This window comes from Barbatula barbatula (assembly GCF_947034865.1).
Source record: "Barbatula barbatula genome assembly, chromosome: 21".
Classification (NCBI taxonomy): domain Eukaryota; kingdom Metazoa; phylum Chordata; class Actinopteri; order Cypriniformes; family Nemacheilidae; genus Barbatula; species Barbatula barbatula.
The window spans coordinates 564,759-587,568 of NC_136784.1; the positions used below are offsets into that span (position 1 = coordinate 564,759).

Below are 22,810 nucleotides of genomic sequence, written 5' to 3' on the forward strand. Positions count from 1 at the left end.
TCTCTCTCTCTCTCTCTCTCTCTCTCTCTCTCTCTCTCTCTCTCTCTCTCTCTCTCTCTCTCTCTCTCTCTCTGTCTCTCTCTCTCTGTCTCTCTCTCTCTCTCTCTCTCTCTCTCTCTCTCTCTCTCTCTCTCTCTCTCTCTCTCTCTCTCTCTGTCTCTCTCTCTCTCTCTCCGTCTCTCTCTCTCTCTCTCTCTCTCTCTCTCTCTCTCTCTCTCTCTCTCTCTCTCTCTCTCTCTCTCTCTCTCTCTCTCTCTCTCTCTCTTTAAAAAGGATAAAAAATCAACACTCCTGATCAGACTGAAAGCAACAAACACTGACATGGAATAAAAACCAATCAGACTGTATGATTTTTTATCTCTTTAAAGTATGCAAATGTATTCAGATTAAATCCAGTCCACTGAAAAACATTAACACCTTTTAGCAGCCAAATACTGTGTGTGGATATAGAAAGGGTTTATATGTGATGTCTTGAAGGCACGGGAAGAGAAAGATGAGAAACACTGAGAGACAGAGAAAGAATACAGCAAGATTAACATAATCATTTGTGTAATGTGAGAAATCAGATGTTTCTCTGTTGTGTTTCTGGCTGACAGCATCGGTCGCTCGAGTAAAACATGTGTGAATCAGGTGAGAAAACCCTTCTGTTGTCCGATGGATTCTCATCTGTGAGCGGCCACAGAATAAAGGTATTTCCCCTTTACTTTCTTTTTAGAGCCTCAATTCCCATCAGACGCCGATTGATTCCATAAAACCTTCACTTTATTTCTCTCTAGAGAGAATAACACAAGCCAGACCAGAACTGCTCTGCTCCAGGAGATTTCAACAGACAGAAGGATGGATTTTCATATATCATGTTTTATTCTGTAAAAGTGAACACATCTGTGGGCCTTTTTTAATTCTTTCCCCATAAAGGAGCTTTGCCGAATGAACGGTCTTGGCTCTCTGCCCTGAATAACACAATTAAGCAAATCTTAACTCGGTGGAAAGACACAAGGCCAAATCCTCCCTCAATGAGGCGTACAGAAATTAATTACCAGAACACTTCATGAGGAGTTGGAAAGCGAGGCAGTGTGTTGTTGTGCTGTGAACTTCTGCAACTCGTGTGAACAAGGATTTATCTTTCACTTCATGTACATCTCCATGTTTCTAAAAGACACCCTGAACGTCAAACGACGATTAAGAAAAGAAAGTGATGATGAACCACTGTCACAACACATCTGAGATTTTCAGAGAACACGTATAAGACTATAGTTTGTGAAGGTAACGCTAACAGCAAACAAAAAACCCTCAGAACACCTTAAACGTTGCATTGAAATGCTGTAATGTTACAATAACGTGAGATGATGTATTTTCAGACATTACTCAGTTTTGATGTCATGTTGTCTTTGAGCAGATGAGATGCAGAGCATGTGGAGAAACAGAAACTTCACACACATCAACTTCTATCCGAGCCAAAGGAACGATGAACGAGGATGTGTGTGTGTGTGTGTGAGATCTGAGAAACAGAAAGTAGGCAGAGATGAGCAGACAGAAGGTGCCAAATGGCATGTTTGCTTTCTATAAACAGACATATTCAGGCGTGCTGGGTTCGAGTAAACATCACAAAATCACTTCCATTGAGACCATACACACATACATGCACACACACAGGTCAAACACAATGAATATAACACATAACAACACAACAAAGACAATCTGAATCAAATATAATATTTTTGTTCCGTAAGGTTGTCAGTATTTTACTGTAATACAGAAATCACGCTTGGATTGTATTTCTGGTGACATTTCTCATGCGCTTGGTCAATAGAAGGATTGTGTGGTGCTGTGCACTCGGGGAAAAGCTGTTTGCTTTAAATAGACGAAGAGTCTAGATTTAGCTGTCATTGCTTAACATATGCTGTGTGTGTGTGTGTGTGTGTTTAAACTCTTCTATAGCTCTACCTAAAAGCTTCAAGCCTGTCAGGCTTCCTCTCAGAATGTGTAATTGCAGGATGGATTAAAATGTTTGACACGGCACAATTTAAACACGCAGAGAGATGTGAAAGTGCTTTAAGCCACATGAGATTCACAGATTCTCCCGGTGTTAAAACACACAGCTCAGCATCACAGGTTGCCCTGGACAACCTCTGTTCCGTTTCCAGTGTTAAAATTACATTACAATAACACACAAACACTCAAGCCTTCAGTCTTTATGCCTTCATTTCTCCTGCAAAACCAACGGACCAATTCAGGTCAGAGGAATGATTTATTTTTCTCGAGACTCATTTCGGTCTCAGTTTTGTATCAGATGTGTCTCCTAATTCCTTTAGAAATAGAAACGTCTAGAAACTAGACACCTGGAGATAATAAAGTAAATTCTGGTGTTTTGGTTTGAATGTAAGTGGAACAAATGTGTAGTTTGTTGAATATGAGAAGATTTTTGTCAGAAGGAGATTCACTGGACAGTGTTGTAACGGAGGCGGATGGCGGGTGTAGGTGTGTACAACTTTAATCCGGTGTGTGAATTTAAACTTACACCCACTGAAAGGTGAGTCGAAAAGAATTTACGCAAAACTGTGGTAAAAACAACACTGACAGAGTCACTCTGTTTTATAATAATAAAAAATCCCAGATGAGATCTCTTTAATATAATAAAGTCAATTCTGGTGTTTTGTCTTTTGAACATAAGTGGAACAAATGTGTAGTTTATTATCTCGAGGGGTCTAGTTTCTAGACCTTTCTGATAGAGCTGGACAAAGGACGTGGCGACTCTACAAAATTATTAATGATAATCTTAAATCATTTTTTGTATTTTGCCTTGTTGTGCAGCACTGTTGAGCTTGTGCAGAGGCTGCAGTTTTTGCCAGAGGGGATCTGGTATCCCCTGGTTAGTCCTGGTTTCTCTCTGAGGTTTTTTTCTTCTCCAATGGAGTTTTGGGTTCCTCGCCACCGTTTGTATACTGTTCTGCACTGTTTGCCTGGCCGGGGGGGCTGCCAGAATTTTGTAGTTTTATTTAATTAACACTGAATATAGGAATTTATTGTGTGTCTGATATTTGACCTGTGTTTTGACTTGCATAATCTTATATGTTTTGCTTATAGTCAATGTTTTCTTGTACAGCTGCATTGTAACAATGAAAATTTTAAAAAGCGCTAAATAAATAAAGCTGACTTGACTTAATATCTCAATTATTTCCCAGACATTCAATGAGATTAGTGCAAATGAAACTGTTCATTTATTCTCATCTGCATCTCAGATGTTTCTCCTGAGAAAAAGAGTCACAAAATATTTGAGAAGAAATGTCCACAATCTGTCAAACTGAGCTCAGATTTGTCTCATCTGCAATCAAAACTGAAATCAAACGTTTCTCATCAAATCACACCAATCCAGATCTTTTGACCTCCACAATTCAAACATTGATGTACACCTCCATACTTTCCCTAACAATTGCTGAAATCCACAATAGGGTGAAAATATATAATAATAATAAAATAATCCTTTTATAAATGTCCAGGAGAATTTCTCATTGAACATCATTGCTTCTTGTGTCCTCAGAGACCTTTCTGTCTTCATTAGTGGAATATTCCGGATGATCTGCATGAGAATGAGTCAGTTTTACACAAAAAGCATTCATTCGGAAAATCAGGCTTCATTTCTGACATGAATCGATCATCGCTGGAGTGAGATGTGGTGGTTTGTCATTAGATGAATAGTTCAATAAGAGTGTAAATCCTCAACTTCTCAGTCTGGATTCTATTGATGATGTGTTGTCAAAGCCTCAGCATGAATCCTGTTTTATTCAAACACTATATCTCAAACTCAAAGATCACAAGTCACATCTCATTTATAACTTCATTCTTAGACAGCAATGATATGAAAAAAGAGACGATCGCATCATTTATTCCTCATGTGGTTGTTGTTTCTTCAGTGGAACACAACAGAAGATATTTGCAGAAATGTCTCAGTGGTTCATTGTGTTCTGCAGAAGAAAGAAACTCAGTTTTGACATGACATGAGGATGAATAAATGCTGAAGGAATGTTCTTTTTTGGATGAACTGTCCTCCTACTCCCGCCTCTCAGATTTCCCCTTGAAAACACAGTCCAGTACTCTCACGTGAATGATCGCGATATGATCACCAGATCTCATAGATTTACTGTACATCACCAGATCTGAGAGCTGTATAAACTACAGTAATCAATCCGTCCAGGAACGGCTCAGTTTCTGTCTCTCAGGCTGGTGTTATATGTATAGAACAGCAAATCCACAGGGACTCTCTCCACACAGCATCCTATCACACATCTGTGAATTCAGACTCCACATAAAACTCATTAAATGTGAACGTGTCCAAACCTGCTCGTGACACGGACGCCACATCACGTGAAGTCAAAGCTAATATTCATCCTGTGCCTCTCACACATCAGAAGGAGATTTCAAAAACGCCCCGGACACATCCGCTTGAGTTATAGAGAGAAAGAAACTACTGTTTATGTAAAAAAAACTGTCCAGTACATGAAACACTTCACTTCGCTCACATATCAATAATATTACATTTCATCACGTATGAGCAAAACCACACTGTGATTGTCACCTGCTTGTGAGTTAGTATGTCACAGATCACCTCCAACATATGCCAGATATCCTAAACACTATTCTGTAAATCTATATTAAACTCCAACCTGGACGTGTTTGTAATAACTGAGATGTCTCTACAAACACACGATCTCTTCTCAAGGTTTTCACAGCTATTTTAAACTCAAGAGTCCGTTTGAGGTGTCGAAGCACGTTTAGTTCTGGCTGTCTGAAGTTTGCTCTTGGCAGTTATTAAAATGTCTAAAGAGTCTAGATGAGATGAGATGCTGTTTGAAGAAATAACACAACGCTAAGCTTCCTACAGATCTGCTTTGTCTCACAACGAAAGAACATTTGAGGAGATAAATACACAAACTCTCACAAAGACACTTTTCAAAGAAAACATTTCATAAAAAGAAGTCGGTTTGGACACCTGTGTTAACGTGAAAACTTTCACTCTTAAGAATAAAGGTGTTTAAAAGGTTGTTCACAGCGATGCCATAGAAGAACCGCTTTTAGTTCCACAAAGAACCTGTTAAATGTTCTTTAAAGAACCATCTCGTCTCACTTTCTATAATCTGAAGCACCTTTTTTCCCCACAAAAAAAACTTTTGTGAAACAGAACGGTTCTTCAGACGTTAAAGGTTCTTGATGGAGCCAAAGGGTTCTTCCATGGCATCGAAGACCTACTTTTGAAACACCTTTTTGTAAGAGTGTCACCGTTTACATCCAATAAAATCACATTGACATCAGGTCCTAAAAAAAACGGAAAAAGTGTTATTGTGAGAAAAGTTTTTGCAGCGTTTGTTTTTGACACTGGTTCTTGAATGCAATAACGTTCTGACATAATTATTTTGCATATTCTTGTAAGTATTTAATGTGTATTATAGGTTAAGACTGCACACGAAACCATCACATTCATATGAAAGAACTCTTACAGATGTCATTGTTTGTCTCGCACATGTCTCTCAGAAATCTCACGTTCGGCAGCTGACCATGAGGCGCAACAAAACCATCTCAAAAATAGACTCGATGTGTGGCCGGCTTTAGACGCTAATGTGTCCACACTTCATATGAAAAGAACAACAGCTGTCGGTGTCAGAGAATCAACGGCGCTTTCACCACAAGCCTCCTCTCCAATGCTTTTGTTTTCATCTCGGTCTCTTCAGTTTTGGCCTCCTGTCAGAATTCTGCCCGCGTTTTATTCATGAGCTTCCAGTTTTTATCTCACAGCCAAAGAATTGCCACTGGATGCAAATTTGCCACTTTAGAGGCGTATTATTCTCTAAAAGAAGAACAACACTGGGCACTGTGTGTTTTCTGGATTTAACGATATTTTTGCCTCTGGATATTGGTTATATTTGAATGAAAGGTTTATTGTTAATACAGTAACACACATACAGTATAAATCTCACATAAAGAGCCACTGAGCTGACTGCTGCATACATAGAAAGCACCCTAACAGAAATGAACCTTGTGAGGATGAAAGGCTCCACACATAGATATTTTAAGTCTTAATGCATGCATACTGTGCCTTGACATACCACCTACAAAGGTAGGTCACTAGGTTTGGACACAAAAAAACAAGAGCCCATTAATAGCCGAAACAGAGTGAATACATCTTTTATTTCAGTTTCTCTATATCATGCACTTACAATGTCCTGGACCATTAGTCATCCTTCAGTTGAACATAACTTTTGGAGCAGAACAGAGTTTCATGTATATCATAAAACATATCAAGAACATGGAAGAGAGAGATGCTGCAGTCTCTCTGTCACATGATGGGTGTCGATGTATGGATCTCTACAGAGAGATGTGAAGATACAGCAACATTTTGACCGTTACCATCAATAGACCAACCACACTGACGCTACATACATCAGACTGTTCTGCTTTTCTTATTATTACCCTTGAGAAAATGAACCATGGTTTTTTGAGAGTAAAACTATAGTAACCCCGTTTGGTTAAAGTGTGGTTATAATGATGAGTCCATAGTAAATGTGTGGTAACTATGGTTTTAAAAACATGGTTACTATTGTAAAACCATGGTGAAATATCCTCAGTCTATTACTTCCGTGATTCGTCTGCAACGATGTGGAAGTGACATGTGTTAAAACAACAACACCAACCATGTGACAAAGATTTAAAACAACGTATCAATGAAACCATTACCCATAACTAACATCATTTGTGTTATCTCTGCAGTACAGACTCATTTCAGATCAGGTAGACTTGAGTTCAGCAAGACTGAATGTTAAAAAGAAAAGTGATCAGTAACTGGAAGTATGAGAAAGAGAGAGAGAGAGAGTTATAGACGTGTATTTCAGGCACTTAGAAAATCTCTCCGTGTGTCCTTGGCTACAGCATGCTTCAGTGTGAATCTGCATTAAAAACATCACGATACAACTGCAGACACACAATACAACACACTCCATCAATACATTCAAACACACACACACAAGTTAAAGGGATTTCTGTACGCAAACCATCAAGTCACTTTAATGTTGTTCTAATGTTTCTTTACGCTTCAGGATGATCCGATGTTACGTTTACATTGTCAATCAATCATTAAAGGGATAGTTCACCTCAAAATGAAAATTCTCTCATGATTTACTCGCCCTGAGATTGTTCCACACCTGTATAAATGTCTTTGTTCTGTTGAACACAAAGAAAGAATGTTCTGGGACATCATCCATTAGAGCATTAGTGCGTCTTTTCTATTGTTCTGTTCTGATATTTGGGAGAATTTAGGAAAACAAACCGTTCTGGGACTTCCATTGAATTTTTTCCTACTATAGTAATCAACAGGCCATTTTCCTTCCGTATTTAAAATAATATTCATTATAGTTACATTGAAATGGGTGTCACGGTTACATCCACAAAGTATTTCAGATAAACCAAATGATTACTTGGAATTTAAATGTCATTCATTTCATTTTAACATTAATATAAACTGTAACAGGCAATTATTGTCAACAGCAAAAGCTTCAGTTCTGCTCATGAGGTTCATTCACCTTGCATAACGTGAAAAATCTGAATAATTTTAACAGACAGGAGGGATCTGGGTTTATAGAAATTGCATGTTAATTCTCTAGTACTGTCCTGCATAAGCTATTAGACTTCTTTTATTTGAATTGTGACTAAACTCAAGATTGTGGACTGTAATGTCCAATGAGGGAAAACTGTAAACTGATCCTATGCAGTGGAAAGCCAAGTCCTCAGTCTGGTGATCCCTTTGGTTTACAGTCCTTATTAGTATTACAAAGTATTTAGATTAAGTTACAAAACTTGTGTAATCTAACAAGATGAGTTACAGAAGACTCTTTAAAGCATGTTCTTTGTAACTTGTGAAATATATTTTAAAGGGTTGCCTTCCCAGCCCCGGCAGTCAATGATGTCCCGGAAATGACTTTCTCACAAATATCTTTCTTTGCGTTTAGCAAAACAAAGTCATTTATACAGAGATGAAATGACATGAGTGTGAGTAAAGGATGGTTCACATTTCTTTGGTGAACTATCGCTTTAACTGACTGATGGTTATATGTCTTTAAATGTTTTGTCAAAACGCTTTTTACTGAACACAGAAGACAGAATAACACAAAATAAACAACAGACTTATTCTGCTGATGAAAATTGTATAATGTGGTATGGTACTGGCATGAGATTTAGCATATGTTCCATCAGGAGGACAAAAATATCCGTCTACACTCTGACTGATGGTCGATTAAACTAAGGTTTTAACATGTTTACTTTTGTTCCATCTTAATGTTGAATAAACACGTTCATCTATAACTACCAAGTTCTCTTATATGACATGTACTATAGTTATAATATGGTTATGTATCAAGGCAATACTACGTTTTTTGGGCATGTATCATAGAAATAACATTCTGGAGAAGCATGTAAATAACATAATACAGTAAAATCATGAATAATCATCTGAAACGATCACTATATCGTGCGTGCAACGATATCATAAACTGTAGCACATTACATCTGGGTAAGCGGCCTGATTTTTCTGTTTTTCATTTCCTCCGCCGTCTCTTCTCTGGTTCTCCAGGGCCAGAAACAGACTGACAGCTGTAATTTTCTGCTCATAACCGTCCTGGCACATTACAGTACACATAATAATATAACAGAGAGAGAGAGAGAGAGAGAGAGCTGCTTTCATTACACACCGCAGTTCCGTTTCACAGGTGGAAGTTTATGCGAAGGTAATAATCTCTTGAACTGAAACACATCAGCCATCCGAACTGTCCTTTAGATGACACGACACCTGACTAACACGAGCCGGCGAGATACAACGACAAAGAGTGTCACGACTAACATTACTGACAAACGACATCACGTGACCATTCAACAAAGATGTGCATTTAAACTGGGGCGCACAGAGTGTCACGGCAACACTTTAAGACGACTTTCCTCAACGCCGTTTGGCTAATAAAGGGTTCCACGGTTTCCTTTTAAAGGTTGTAAAATGATTTGTAGCTAACGTGCATTTCTGACACGCCTGGATTATCGTCTGTTTTACAAAACTTTGTGGCATCAAAACGCGGGTGGGGCTTTTACAAATCACTGAAGTCTATCAACACCTGAGATTTCATTTCTCAAAATCCCTGTACTGCTCATGAACGATTGACAAGCAAACTACATACTAAAATAGAAAACGAGAAGTTCTCACGCCGACGGTGGCTATTAAACAGGACGACAGAAACGTCACGATTCTCTCGGCTGAACGTGTATCACAAACTGTTCTACACACAAGAAAGCACACTGGAAAAGAGAAGACAGCTTTACTACGTCAAACCACATCGAGCAGTGTCACGCCGCGTACTGTTAAGTCTGGCTGACAGCTCACACCACCGTGCTGATGTCCTCCGGTTCGTCCGGTTTCTTGGGTTTGCTGGGAAGGGACTTCAGGTACTCCAGGTGTCGCCTGGCGTCTTCCTGGTTCTGCCGTACGTAATAGACGACGTACGAGATGACCATAGCAAACCAGCCGAACATGGTCACCAGCATGGCGTAGTCGGTGGTCCGCTTGGCGAGGTTGCACAAGTCGGCATCCACAGCCAAGAACGGCTGGCCCTCTTGGTCCCTAAGCTCGGAGCTCCGGCAGAGGACGCGTGTGGCCGCCTCGTGGTTGTGCGCCATGCCGCCCAGCGCCTGCTGCAGAGCGCAATCACAGTGCCACGGGTTGTTGTCCACCAGCACGCGAGCCTTCAGCCGCACGAAAGCGTCCTTGTGCACGCTGGTGATGCGATTGTGAGACAGGTCCAGGACCTCCAGAGAGCCCTCCAAACCCACGAAAGCCCCCTCTCCCAGCGTCTCCACGGCGTTGTGGGACAGATTGAGCCTCCGCAGCATCCTCAAACCGTGAAAGACGCGATCGGGCACCAGCGATATGTGATTCCTGTCCAGCTGCAGCATCTGCGTGTCCGGCGGCACGTCGGGTGGGATCTCCTTCAAGCGGGACAGGCTACAGGTGACGTTGAGGCCGTGTGGGGGGCTCTCGGAGCGCTGGCAGGTACAGCCTTTGGGACAGGTGCTGGCAGACGGAAGGCAGAGGGCCATCAGTACCAGACTGTGCAGCAGAAGACACATGGGGATGGAACGCGAAAGCCACAGGTCCAACGGCGTCATGCTGACTGGCGCTCGACATGCTCCTGACGCCGGCGAACCGACGCCCGGGGCGATCACCGGAGCCCCATGGCCGTCAGCATGAACCTCGGGTCTCTGGAGAAAAGCGTCCGGCGGCGGTCATCGCACGTTTAAACCTGCGAGGGAAGACGACAGGGAGAATTTTCTGTTTGGCAACACAAAGCGATTAAACTGAATTGGACACATTTAGCAGATATCCAATGCGACTTACAGATGAGGTAAACAATGGAAGCAATTGGAAAAACTAAAAGCATACGTGCGATAAGAAAGAGTCAGATTCATGACGGACATGTTTGAATCTCATTCGATATCAATGAACTGTGACACACGGACGAGTTGACAGAGCTGTAACACAAGGTTAAGGTCACGGTCTATAATTAACACGCATTCACACTGAACACATGCTTCTCTCCTACGTGACATTCATCACGGGTTCATGTGAATAACTAATGACATAAGCACACGTGGAGTGTCGTCGCCTGAGCGCGCTCACTTAAACACACAAGAGGAAAATCATTTAACTGTAGAAAAGCATGTTAACCTCATCATGCGTGTGACCGGAACTGAAAGACACATAGAATAACTCAAAACAGCATGTAGTATCATTTATTGATAGAACTGTTCTTAGTACAGTTCATCTCTCTCTCTCTGTGTGTGTGTGTGAGACTCCTCAGCTGATGTAATGGTTGTGCTCATGGGATATTCTGTATGATAACAGCTTACACACATCTTGACTGTGTGACTGACAAAGACAAAACTAAAAAACATAGGTCAGAAACAACTTCCTGAAAGAATTATTGTTTAAGTCTAAATCTAAATACCATCCATTTGGCGCTTAGATGCTCAAACCCAGTTTCATTACGGGTGTTATTGATGTTACACAAATCGATGACACAAATGCAAATACATTTAGAAATGCATTTTAAAGATGATTTTGAATGCAAAACCAATATTTTATATTCTTAACCATCTCATGATGAAGTCCACACTTCAAATCCTGCACTTTAAATGATAAGAATTGATCTTATTGAAATCATGTTTGGATATTAAAATACATTGGCGCAAATGATCAGGCGCAGATCTCGTTCACATCGCTACGGAAAGTTAAACGGACCGTAAAGCTTTTATCATCATTACAGTCATTATAACACATTACGGCTCGTAATCTGAAGATTATGCAAATGAAGAACATTTACATTTCACATTTATGCATTTTGAAGACATAATGACTATTAAAATCATTTTTGCTCAGATTCCTTTAAGTGAACTTGGATGTGTGAGAGCGCCTGAATATAAACGACTTGGTATGTTTCTGTAATTCAATAGCAATAGTGTATTAGAAATGAAAATGGTATTTTATAGTATTTCGTGTTAAGGCTCACGAGAATGAAAGTGTTTAAAAAGAATGAAATGACATCATCTAAACAGCTGATGTGATTCCCATCAAACAGAAACACAATCACATACGAGCTTTCATCAGAACATGTGACATGATGTCTGACCCCTTACAGTCTCAACATCACCACCTCACAACAGACCAACACTAACACACATTATTCAAACCAACTTTTGTTCGCCTTGTGAACCAACGGAGAGTGATTTTCGACATCACAGATGATGTTTCCTCACCCAAGTCAACACAAGATCAGTGTTAATTTAACCCGCGTGAGTGTTAATGTAACATTAGAGGAGATGAATCAACAACTGTTTAAACAATCACTCACTCACACACCCAGTGATGTCAGAAGATGCAGACGACACCAATGCAACAGCATGTAAATGGTCTCATGTTATTATGCGCGCACATATGAGAAGCATGTTCTGCAGATATCAAAATGCACACATATGAATGCGCGTCCAGTGTGCGTGCGTGCGTGCGCGCGCGCGCGTGCGTGCAACAGGCGACATGCGTGTCTCTCACCTGCGACACAAACACTCGTGAATCTCCGCATCCGTGACGCTGAACATCCTCACACATCTTCTGATGCACGCGACCGGTCCTCGTGTCTCGTAACGTCTCGTGTCTCCTGCAGATTGTTGGCTGATGTTCGCGGGAGTGACTGGGAGGGGTTCGATCGCGCCCGCTTCTGAGGTCCGGTTCGCGAATCGAGTCGTTTGTGCTGAACGGATTCGACCGAGCGCGTTTGTGAATCGGTTTGCGTGAGGGATGAAACCGCGATATAACAAGCATCAATAGCCGGATTGATTATAGTGGGGACGGTTTCGTTAATGATGATGTAACGGTACACGCTGTGAGATATATAAACCAATCGAAAACAACGATAAACACAGTTACGTCACGTCAGATGTCACACTGGGAACAGGTTTCCATCATAACTGAAAGAAAAGAAGGTTAGAAAGAAGAAGACCCGAACGAACCGACTCTCTGAACGAACATGACTTCAGCGGAGCTTTCGGTCGGTCGCGCGCGTGTGTTACCGGGGTAACTCCAGCCCTCTTAAACGAGGATGTGCAGGTGTTGAGCTAAACCACACAGCTGTTCCTTATGAAAATATCAATTATATTATTGTCATACAAACAAATACATGAATGTGTGATGATAATATCAAGTGTCAAAACAAATATAACGGTATTTATTATGGCTACATGAATGGGAGAAGCAACCTGCAGTCGAATATCCCAAAAACATTTAACATCACAATACAATGAAAAGAAAGATATGGTGACTAAACTTTGGTACCTACAGATGAACTCTTGTGTGGTATTCAGTTTCAACATTTACAAAAACGATTTTTTTCCTTTTATTTATTCTGCCGATGATCAAAGAGCGTTATGATGGAGAAACATCTCAAGACATTTGCAGCTAAACGAACGAAACCAAGCTCAGTCACTTTGCTTAGACTTTGATGACAGGAGATTGAGATGGTATACCCAAGAACAAGAGCTGTTTGGTTTTTTATTTGTTTACACAATCTTTATTTTGACTGTGTTTCTTGGTAAGCGTGTTTGTGCGTGGCACACTACCACCGCAGCTGCTGTATAGAGCTTGTTAATCGACATCACGGCCCATTGCATGCTGGGGCAGCGTCGCCATCTTTGGAGGTTGTTTACTAGCGATTGTTTTGTTTTACTACGGCTCTCAACTTGCTTTTGCGTACAGTGGTGTGAAGAGAATTAGAAGCGGTGGAAGATATGAATAAATCAAGTCAAACCGAACGACATTGAACTGAACTCACCAGAAGAAAAGAGCCGCTGCCACCTACAAATATGGCCGCGACAGCCATCATTTAACACGGCGTGACGTCAGCGCCACATTCTCTGTTATGTGCTGATGTGATTTACAAGAATGAAACTGGCAGCTTGCCTGCGAAGCGTGTCATTTAGAAATCTTTCTGTGTGGAATAGATACATTGCATTTGACTGACAAGCAAACAAAAGAAGCCAAAAACAAACACATGCGGCTCCTTTATTCCGATGCCAAAGGGGCCGATTTGAAACAAGACATTTACATTCCTGCTTTTCGAAGGTCATGCTTTGTGACGCTCATTTGCATACTAAGTGACTAATTATTTGGCAGCCAATGAGCAGATGTGTGACGCTGCCGGTCACGAACCCTCGGCAGCGCACACTAGATAGTGCGTGTCAGTGAATTAGCGTTCAATGAAGGGATATTAGTCTCGTTACACATCACACACACAAAACATCTCGCCGTCTTTTTCTAATATAACAACGTTCTCTACGGCTTAAATTTGGCAGTATGCTGTTCGCATTATATAGTGCAGTACGCTCATTTCATGCATGCAATATCTTAACTTGTGCTGTTTTCAGAAAGCAACGCAATGCACTTGTAAGTCATGACAGATATTTCATATATTCGCTTTGAATGTATATTTTTTGAATTGATTCTTTTCCGGTAAAACAGAGACAGAACCACGGAGAGAACAGTGTCGCTATGTTCTCTGTGCAGACTCTAGATTTGTGTTATTTTATTTATGAAGAAAGTTTTCAAGTCAATCAGATTTCCATCTTTGCTGTAGAAGTCAGCACACGGGGAATGCATTACAGACACAGTCTTTCACATCACATTACAGTCTGAAGATGATCTTTTGGATGGTATTGTTCGTGTGGAGCCCGGACCTGCTCTGAGTGAATTAATGCTTGAATTTCTGATGATGACATTCCTCCAGAGATGTTAGATGCGTTAGATCTGCACTCACCTCTGACTGATGCGATACAATCATCCGGTCAATACATCTGCATATTTAGTTCCACTTCCATGTAATGTATGCAGATTTGAAGTGATGGAAACCTTTCAGATGTAGTCTGACCTGCTTTGACCTCTGACTTATTCTGATCATTTATAATAATCCTCTGCGGCTCTGATCTTCTGACTCGGCGAAAGGTCAATGCAGATCACAGAGGGTACCTGCTGGAATATTCCATACATCACTCAGAGAAATCAAAAGGGCTTTTAGTCATGAAGAAGTTTCAATATACAGAATAGAAATCGAATGTGCTGAACAGTGTATACGGTTTGTTATAAAAACAGACCAAGCTCAAGTTCTGAATGTATGACACAAGAGCATACTGTATGTGTTTGTGCAGTGAATGAAAGTGTCAACTCTGGGTCTCGTACATTCTCATGAATAATTCATCCGGGGCAGATGCATTTGTGATGGTTGTTATTATAGTGTTGGGTCTGAAATGTTGCACCTGATGTATTATTGATTGTTATTCTTGTGGCTGAGACTTTTCAATGGAGCAAATGGTAAATGGCTTAAAAGAATCTCTTACTTTTACAAGATCGCTCTGTGTTCTCAGCGAGGGCTTCTGGAGCACAAGTCATTTATTCTGACATCACTGATGAAACAAACAAACTGTTTGTCAGTTTTCAGGTGTATGAACTTTAAAAGGAAACAACAAAATGCATTCTGTGCAGTCAGTGTTCTTATTTGACATTAATTTAGCTTATATTTACCCTGCATTAACGTATTTAATCATTTATTAAAAGCATTTATTCGAGGAATATTGTGTTGTATACTTTAATTGTCACTGAACATGTATGGAATATCATCAATAAACGAGACACACTGATTTAGAAAAGAACAGTGATGCACCGGAGCGGGGTGCTGATATGTGATTTATTATTCAGGAGTTGAGTATATGTTTGTAAAAGAAAAACATTTTAAGAGGTTAATCTCAGATTCTCAGCTAATTCCAGATCTGTTTAAAGCATGTTGAAGGTATAATAATAATAATAATGATTTGTTACATTAATAAGGCTTTTCTGGGCACTCAAAGTGCTTAACATTGAAGGGGGGAATCTCCTCAACCACCACCAATGTGCAGCATCCACCTGGATGATGCAACGGCAGCCATATTGCGCCAGAACGGCCACCACACACCAGCTCATTGGTGGAGAGGAGACAGAGTTACCAAACCAATCGATCCATATGGGGAGGATTAGCAGGTCATGATGTATAGAGGCGAATGGGCCAATTTTTCACACACTTTCCAAATAAAAATGTCTATGGTCAAGTCAATGGCGGCTGTTTATAGGTGAACTCTTACTTTAAGGCCATGAAAAAATAGAAAAGCTCCTAAAAAGTATAATGAATACATATCTGTTCCTGGAAACGCCGGAGCCGCATTGAGTCAAACACAGAAGTGAGCAAACGCATCACTAAATCCATTCCGTCTGTGGAAAACATCCACCATCTGTTCAGCGGAGACCCTCACGGTGAAATAAAGATGTGATAAAAACCAAAAGGCTTCATTATGAAGAGCAAAATAACAGTCATGTGCTCATGTGGCTTTTGAAGGCGCTGGATATCTTTATCACATTATGATTTTATTTCTCTCAGCGCTGTCGGACGCGGCTCTCCTCGAGACCCTGCTGTTCCTGCTCTTAACATGAACCTGAGAGCACAAATATTCATGCTTCTCCTTCACCGTCACACATCCGAATGCAAACCACAGAGGATATGTTTGATTATAGAAATAAACCTGTGCACATTTATGAGATCTGACATAAAGGATGTGAATAAATTGTGTGATGAATGAGTGTGTCAGTTATGTTGTGTGGGGGCGGAGTCGAGCATCTCTACAGAAGAATCACATGATCATCTGATGATGTTATCGTTATTGATCGTAAGGTTTCCCAGAAACACAGATCAATTCAGCTCTCATCTGAGATAAAACACACCCATCATTGGAAAATATTCTCCTCGTACTGTAATAGTTTGTTCCTAAATGAGTTCCTTCACCCTTTATCATTTATTTATTTTTCATGAGAAAAATGTGAAGAAAAAAGCAGATTGTTCAGTCGATTGGCAGTCGTGGTCTCATTATTTCTGGCTGTCCTGTACAAACCGCTGTGTAAGACAGTGTTGTGCACGTATCTGTGTGTCTAGGGCATGATGGGTATTTTTCCCTTTAACAGTCGTCTGTTATGATGCAGTAATGATGGTGATGCCCTTCACATTCTGCCGCAGCTGTACCAGCGTCCCCGGGGTCTCTTCTTGAACCTTCCGTCTCTATGAGTTCACACAGAATCTGGATAGTGTTCGGCACAGGCTTCAGCTCTGGAAAGGCAAGAAACTCACAGCCTGAGGAGCAAATATGAAAATGAACATGAGGTCAGACGGAAAGATCTCTTCAGGAGGAGAGAGCAGACTATCAAAGATCATGAGAAAGGTCTCACGCTTGTTCAGCGCTCATATTCTTCAGCTTTCTAATGACAAAGAAACATCAAACAATCAAAGAAAACACAAGAGTGTATTGTGAGCAGAACATGAGAGGAGTGCAGGAGAAAGAACGGCGTCATACGTGCTTCATTACAGTCTGAGAGCTTGCCCACGGTATTCTCGTTCATAAAACATTAAAAAAATTCAGAGGGCCGTGTAGTCTCACTTTCAAATAAAATCATTTCAGATTCGTTCCATAGGAGAGAGAGAGATACTGTACCTGAGCGGATCTTCAGAGCAGTCAAACAGACGCTGTTCACAGAGTTCACCATTAACCATGTGTTGAATGAGAAAAGAGAGACGTCGCATGTTTTCATTCATTACGGTGAGAGAAACCTCTGTGTTAAGCCCTTGCATCACCACACTTACCTGACATGAAGACGATCTGATTTATATTTCAATTAAAATGCTCATTTTCTTACACACTATTGCTTTGGTTACGATTCATGATTTATTATTTTAAAAAAATGTAATCAAAAACTTGAAGCTCTTTTCTTCATGACGTAAGGTCTGAAAAGACTATTCTGTATTAGTCCAACTTACAAGCAGTTAGGGGAGGGCGACATGATGAAGTCCTTTTTTCAGATTTCACCGTTTCACTTGGACTAAGACTATTTTTTACTCCCTAATGCCTTATGGGGGTCCTGGATCCCCCCAGCCCCTCCTGAGCTATGAAAGAGCAACCTCAGAGCCACTCAGATATATCTGGTGAATTCTCAGGAGAGCACATAATATGATCATTTTCTCTCTAAGCCGATTCACACATTTTGAACTATTACTGCACAACAACAGCGAGCGCTGGAGATCAAAACAACCAGGACCTGTACACATCCATCAACAGAACATCATCTGAGCCCATCCGTTTCATTTCTGACTGGGGTTTAAAAGCACTTCTGCAGGACTTTTAACTCGTGTCCGGAGGAATCGTCTGGTCATTTTCACACTCAGCAGAAAGAAAGTGAAGTTTAAGAGACCGTGAGCGTCCATAAATCAAGAGCATAAAACAGATCTGAGGAAATGAATTCAGACGCTCACGCTGCTTTGAACTGGACTTGTACGCTGTGAGAGAGAATGAAACAGATTTGACCTGCGCTGTCGCAGGCTTCTAATGTCTAGAAATGATCCTTTATATCGTGTATAGGGAAAGAGATCACGAGAGAGAGAGGGTCAGGTCTGGACTTCATTAGCGTGAGTCTCAGTAAAAGATGAATACAGGTGGCAGCAGTAATTGGTTCATGTTTATAAAGCTCTCAGGTCAATAGTGTCAGATGAGCGGACACAACATGAGCACTTAACAGAGGTCAAACACACAAAACTGATCGATTCACGCTCCTGCTGCTGTTCTTTACACCTCAAAGACCCAAGAGAAACACTCTTCTGAGCTTCAACCTGTCTGTCTCTTCTTCAAAAAACATCTTCTCATGCTCTGGTGCATTATGGGATTGAATGAGAGCATTGTCTCCATAATGGTTTCAGACACACAAATGATATGATTCCTGCTCTTTACATGAGAAACTGATGTGATGGATGAAAGATGTGTGCTGATGGTCCTTTAATGTAAGTGTTTACATTACAAATGTGTGTCACTCGAGAGAATCAGAGTCATTGAGTCTTTCCCCGAACACTCGATGCTTGATTTCTGTTTCTTTACTTCTATCTGTTTGGCAGAAGCATGTAAGCGTGTATTATTTAATAAGGGTTTGTCCAAAAGTGACCGGGCTGTCAGATTTAAGTCACCATAACTACGAGAGAATAAGAGACTCATTTTAGCACGCGGTGATAAAGCTTCTTCCCGTTGGGACAGGCTGATATCAAAGACAAGACATGCTGATTTTGTTGCCATGGTGAACATAATTCTGCTTGGATGTTTCCTAATTGGAGAGCAGGGATATGGAGGAAAAGACATGAATTTAAAAGGGCTCCACGGTTACAGATGGTTTCATCTTAACAACATAAACAAATGTTACTGCGCATGCGCACTTCCGTGCATCACCAACTGAAGTCCCGGTACACATTCACAAACAACAGCGCCTGAAGATGATTTCCCAGAAGAAGGGTTACTTGACTAAACTGGTCTCTCCAATATTTACACTGCAACACCAAACTCAACCGCTAGATGTCAATGTACCGTACAGTGCGACCGAATTACAGGACCTATTCAACAAATCGTTTATTTAATACAATTATTATGCAGTAAAATAATAAAACGAATGAATATTAACACAAATTAAGAAATTGGAGACACAAGCCAAGCACAGACCGGATGTTAACTGGGGGTCAGGGGCGCACGCATCCGTCGCGGACTATCAGGAATCACTGAGTATTCACTGCTGTTATAATTGGTCAGGAGAGAAATAGAGAGATGAATGAAAGACAGGCGAGATGAGAGAGGATCAATGAACAGACAAACACATGACAGTGAACTCACAGAAACATCTCTCGCTGTGTTTGTGATGATATTAATAGTAGTCAAATTGAACCTTGTGGGGACAGTTTGGTCACCATGAGAAAAAACGATTATACATCAATCTAAATTATGTTCTCTGTCAGGGTTTGGTTTAGGGAATAAAATATGGGGTTTGTGTAATACAGACAGCTTCGGACTCGCGTGCCTGGACTGCAGTTCATTTCCGTGAAATAATAACTATATTTGATTTACTTCATTTGAATAATTAATTATAATATTATTTTATTGTTTAATAATTGGATTAAATAAACGATTTCTAGAATTAGTTGTATGTTAACTTTATTATAAAACAATTTGATGAATAGCTCCTGTAGTTAAATACCTTGTGGTACATTGACATCTAGCAGTTGAGTTTGGTATCACAGTCGACATTCAAAATATTGGAGAGGCAAGTTGAGGTTTTTCACGGATTCTTTTGATTGTTTCAGAAATAATCTAAAGTCGCTCCATTGCTAGTGAATTTATACCGGAAGTTAAGGGCAGTCCACAAACGTGCGCATGCGCAGTAACGCAGTGTGTTTATACACTTGTCAATGGAAAGACCTCATTACACATGGAAAGAACATGTGTGTGTGTGAGATATGTGATATTTCTATACTCTGACAGTATCCCTAACAACGACTTATACGTTATATAAACTAATAATTTGATGAAGATATCTCTTTTTATTTTAAGTAAATAACTACCAGAGAGGAGGCAATGATTCACCAAAGCAAATCATCACCTTTACAGTCTCACAGTACTGTCCTTAACCTATCAGGAAAATAAAATAAATAAATAAATGAAAAGGATGAAAATATAAAAAGGTACAGACACATTTATCAGCTGAAAAGATCAAATTATATAAAAAATATGAATAATTAATTTGTTCATTACCAGCCTACGACATCCGCAAAAGTTAATAAAGATTCCCCGGCCCTGAGAAGTCGATGATTCCTGGTGATTTATCAAACAGCCACGGCTCTCTCCGCAAAACCCCACGACCTCATCTGTATCCCACTGACACGAGACTCCAAACCTGCAGACATACTCTATACAGCATCAGCATCTCTTATCATTACACTGTAAAAGAGAATGTTACAGAGTTTACAAAAGAGACAAGCAGTCAATAAACTATCAGAAGATATTCAGCAGATATTCAGTGCAAGCATAATTATAAGGTACATTGATTTTCTGATCATTTCTTTTTCCAGGCACATTTGACCAATTCCTAACCACATCAGTCTTAATAATTAGCATTAATTGTGTATATAATCATTAATAATAGTTATCAAAGGCTTGAAGTGAAAGACGCTTTATATTCAGGTGTGCAGAATTATTAGGCTCTATTGCTTTTACAGGTATCAAAGAAGACATTTCATATACACAGAAAAGAACAATGATAAATGGCCATTATACCAACGCAATACTAGAAATGGCAACATTGAGTGGTGGGGTAGCAAAAGGCTCATTGGGTTAGTGGTCAAACAAAAACAGACAAAGAAGAAAACATACAGTTGAACTGCAAAAGAATAAGATGTGAGACCACGAGAAAGCCTTCAGCCTCCAGTGCCACTGTTGTACAGAACTGCAACCTAAATCCTTAAATATCCCTCACGTAATAAGAATCATGTGTTGTGAAATGCTGGTTTCATGAACGAATAGGATGCGGGTGACTTGTAAGGGATCATGACCTAAGACAGACCTCTCGGGGTTTGAGATCGACTAGAAATAAATTCCTAAGAATTGTTTCCTGATTCCTGAAAAAAAAGATTCAAACCGTTGTATAGAAGGATGTCATGCTAGCCCTTTAAGGGTCGCTTTCATCTTTATCCTACGGTTTCAACCTCTGCCTATAAAGCCTGTAAAAATCAGTATTCGTGTCTTTTCTAACATTTCAGCTTTATTATGCGTGAGCGGAGGGGTTAAGATTCTTCTGAGAGCCTGAGAACCTTGTGCTTCTGGAGACTCTGGGCAGGTTCTGTACAACAGTGGCACTGGAGGCTGAAGGCTTTCTCGTGGTCTCACATCTTATTCTTTTGCAGTTCAACTGTATGTTTTCTTCTTTGTCTGTTTTTGTTTGACCACTAACCCAATGAGCCTTTTTCTACCCCACCACTCAATGTTGCCATTTCTAGTATTGCGTTGGTATAATGGCCATTTATCATTGTTCTGTGAAAGGAATAGAGCCCTTATAATTCTGCACACCTGAATATAAAGTGTCTTTCACTTCAAGCCTTTGATAACTATTATAAATGATTATATACACAATTAATGCTAATTATCAAGACTGATGTGGTTAGGAATTGGTCAGATGTGCCTGGAAAAAACATGCACGCACTGAATAATCTAAATGTCGTTCAAAACCTGTATGTCTCTTTCTTTTGGGAACACAAAAAATATATTTTAAGAACCGTCTCAGTGGTTTTGTATTCATACAATGAAAGTCAATAAAGTTCAGTATTGTTTGATTAACAACTTTCTTCAAAATATCTTCTATTGTGTTCTGCAGAAGAAATAAACTCATACCGGTGTGACATGACGGCGAGTAAATGCGACAGAATCACTTCTTTGGCAATGTAAACATTCTTATCACATAACAAAGCTTTTTAAATGTGAATGTAACAGAAATATGGTACATTATTGTACTATAGTACAGCCATAGTGTAAAATGAGTCTGAATATGTACAACTAGTCTGTTCTGTTTTTCAGGATTAATTCCTTTGAAATCTAACCAGTAGATGGAGCCACAGATCAACAACTACAGAGAATATTGAACATGATGTGCATCAACATATTATACATAATGAAATAAAAATGACTTCCTATCATCAATACGTTCCTTATTAAATGACTTAACTTGTTCTTTCTCTATGACACACACCTTGAGTCTTGAATGTAAACTGAACATCTCGAGGGCCATAACCCGTTATCATTTCATTTAATCCAGTGCTGCTTCAATCTGCAACTAAACAGTTCAATGGCTCAACATTATAAATGAATAGATGATGAGTTCTTTACACAGTGTCTTTGCTTTTCTCAATATAACCCCAAAATTTTGTTGATAGTAGTTGGCAGGGGCGGGGCCAGACGTTGTAGACATTGGGGGCTTATCCCAAATAATTTCGCCTGCAGATTGGCGGAAGTTTGGTCTTCTTCAGTCTGATTAGCTGACATTTTGTTTGGCCTCTGCAATTTCATTGGCTGGAATTGCGTAAACTCTGTCTTTCTCATTTGATGAGCACAAGCCGCTGGTATCGCTTCTGTTACTGTAGGGCAAAGAAATCACGAGAATCTAGTAACAAGTCTGTTAAAAATGGTTACTGTTATTGTTTCTTTATATCCCAACAGTGGGCCGGCACACATTGAGCAACATACTATTGACCTAGTGTTGACATGAGCCATTAACTGGTAATCTCTGCATCAGCTAACAGTTTTCACATCA

The 22,810-nt window shown here is 40.1% G+C and overlaps 1 protein-coding gene across 2 annotated transcripts; it reads right to left on the bottom strand.

Annotated features, from left to right (window-relative positions):
* Positions 1–6,153: 6,153 nt before the first annotated feature.
* Positions 6,154–12,644, bottom strand: lrrc3b (leucine rich repeat containing 3B). Of its 2 annotated transcripts, XR_013788128.1 has the most exons (3): positions 12,134–12,644; positions 7,817–10,328; positions 6,154–7,771 (listed from the first exon to the last, which is right to left on the bottom strand). XR_013788128.1 is itself a non-coding variant. In XM_079484299.1 (2 exons), the coding sequence occupies exon 2, from the start codon at positions 10,192–10,194 to the stop codon at positions 9,409–9,411; it is 786 nt and encodes a 261-aa protein (XP_079340425.1). In that variant the 5' UTR covers positions 10,195–10,328; positions 12,134–12,644; the 3' UTR covers positions 6,154–9,408. The 2 variants fall into 2 exon arrangements, 1 of the variants encoding a protein (XP_079340425.1); XM_079484299.1 differs by having other exon boundaries at positions 6,154–10,328.
* Between the last annotated feature and the right edge of the window lie 10,166 nt (positions 12,645–22,810).

Bases quoted from the DNA above. Each gene is read 5' to 3' on its own strand.
- lrrc3b (XM_079484299.1), bottom strand. From the start codon at position 10,194: ATGACGCCGTTGGACCTGTGGCTTTCGCGTTCCATCCCCATGTGTCTT.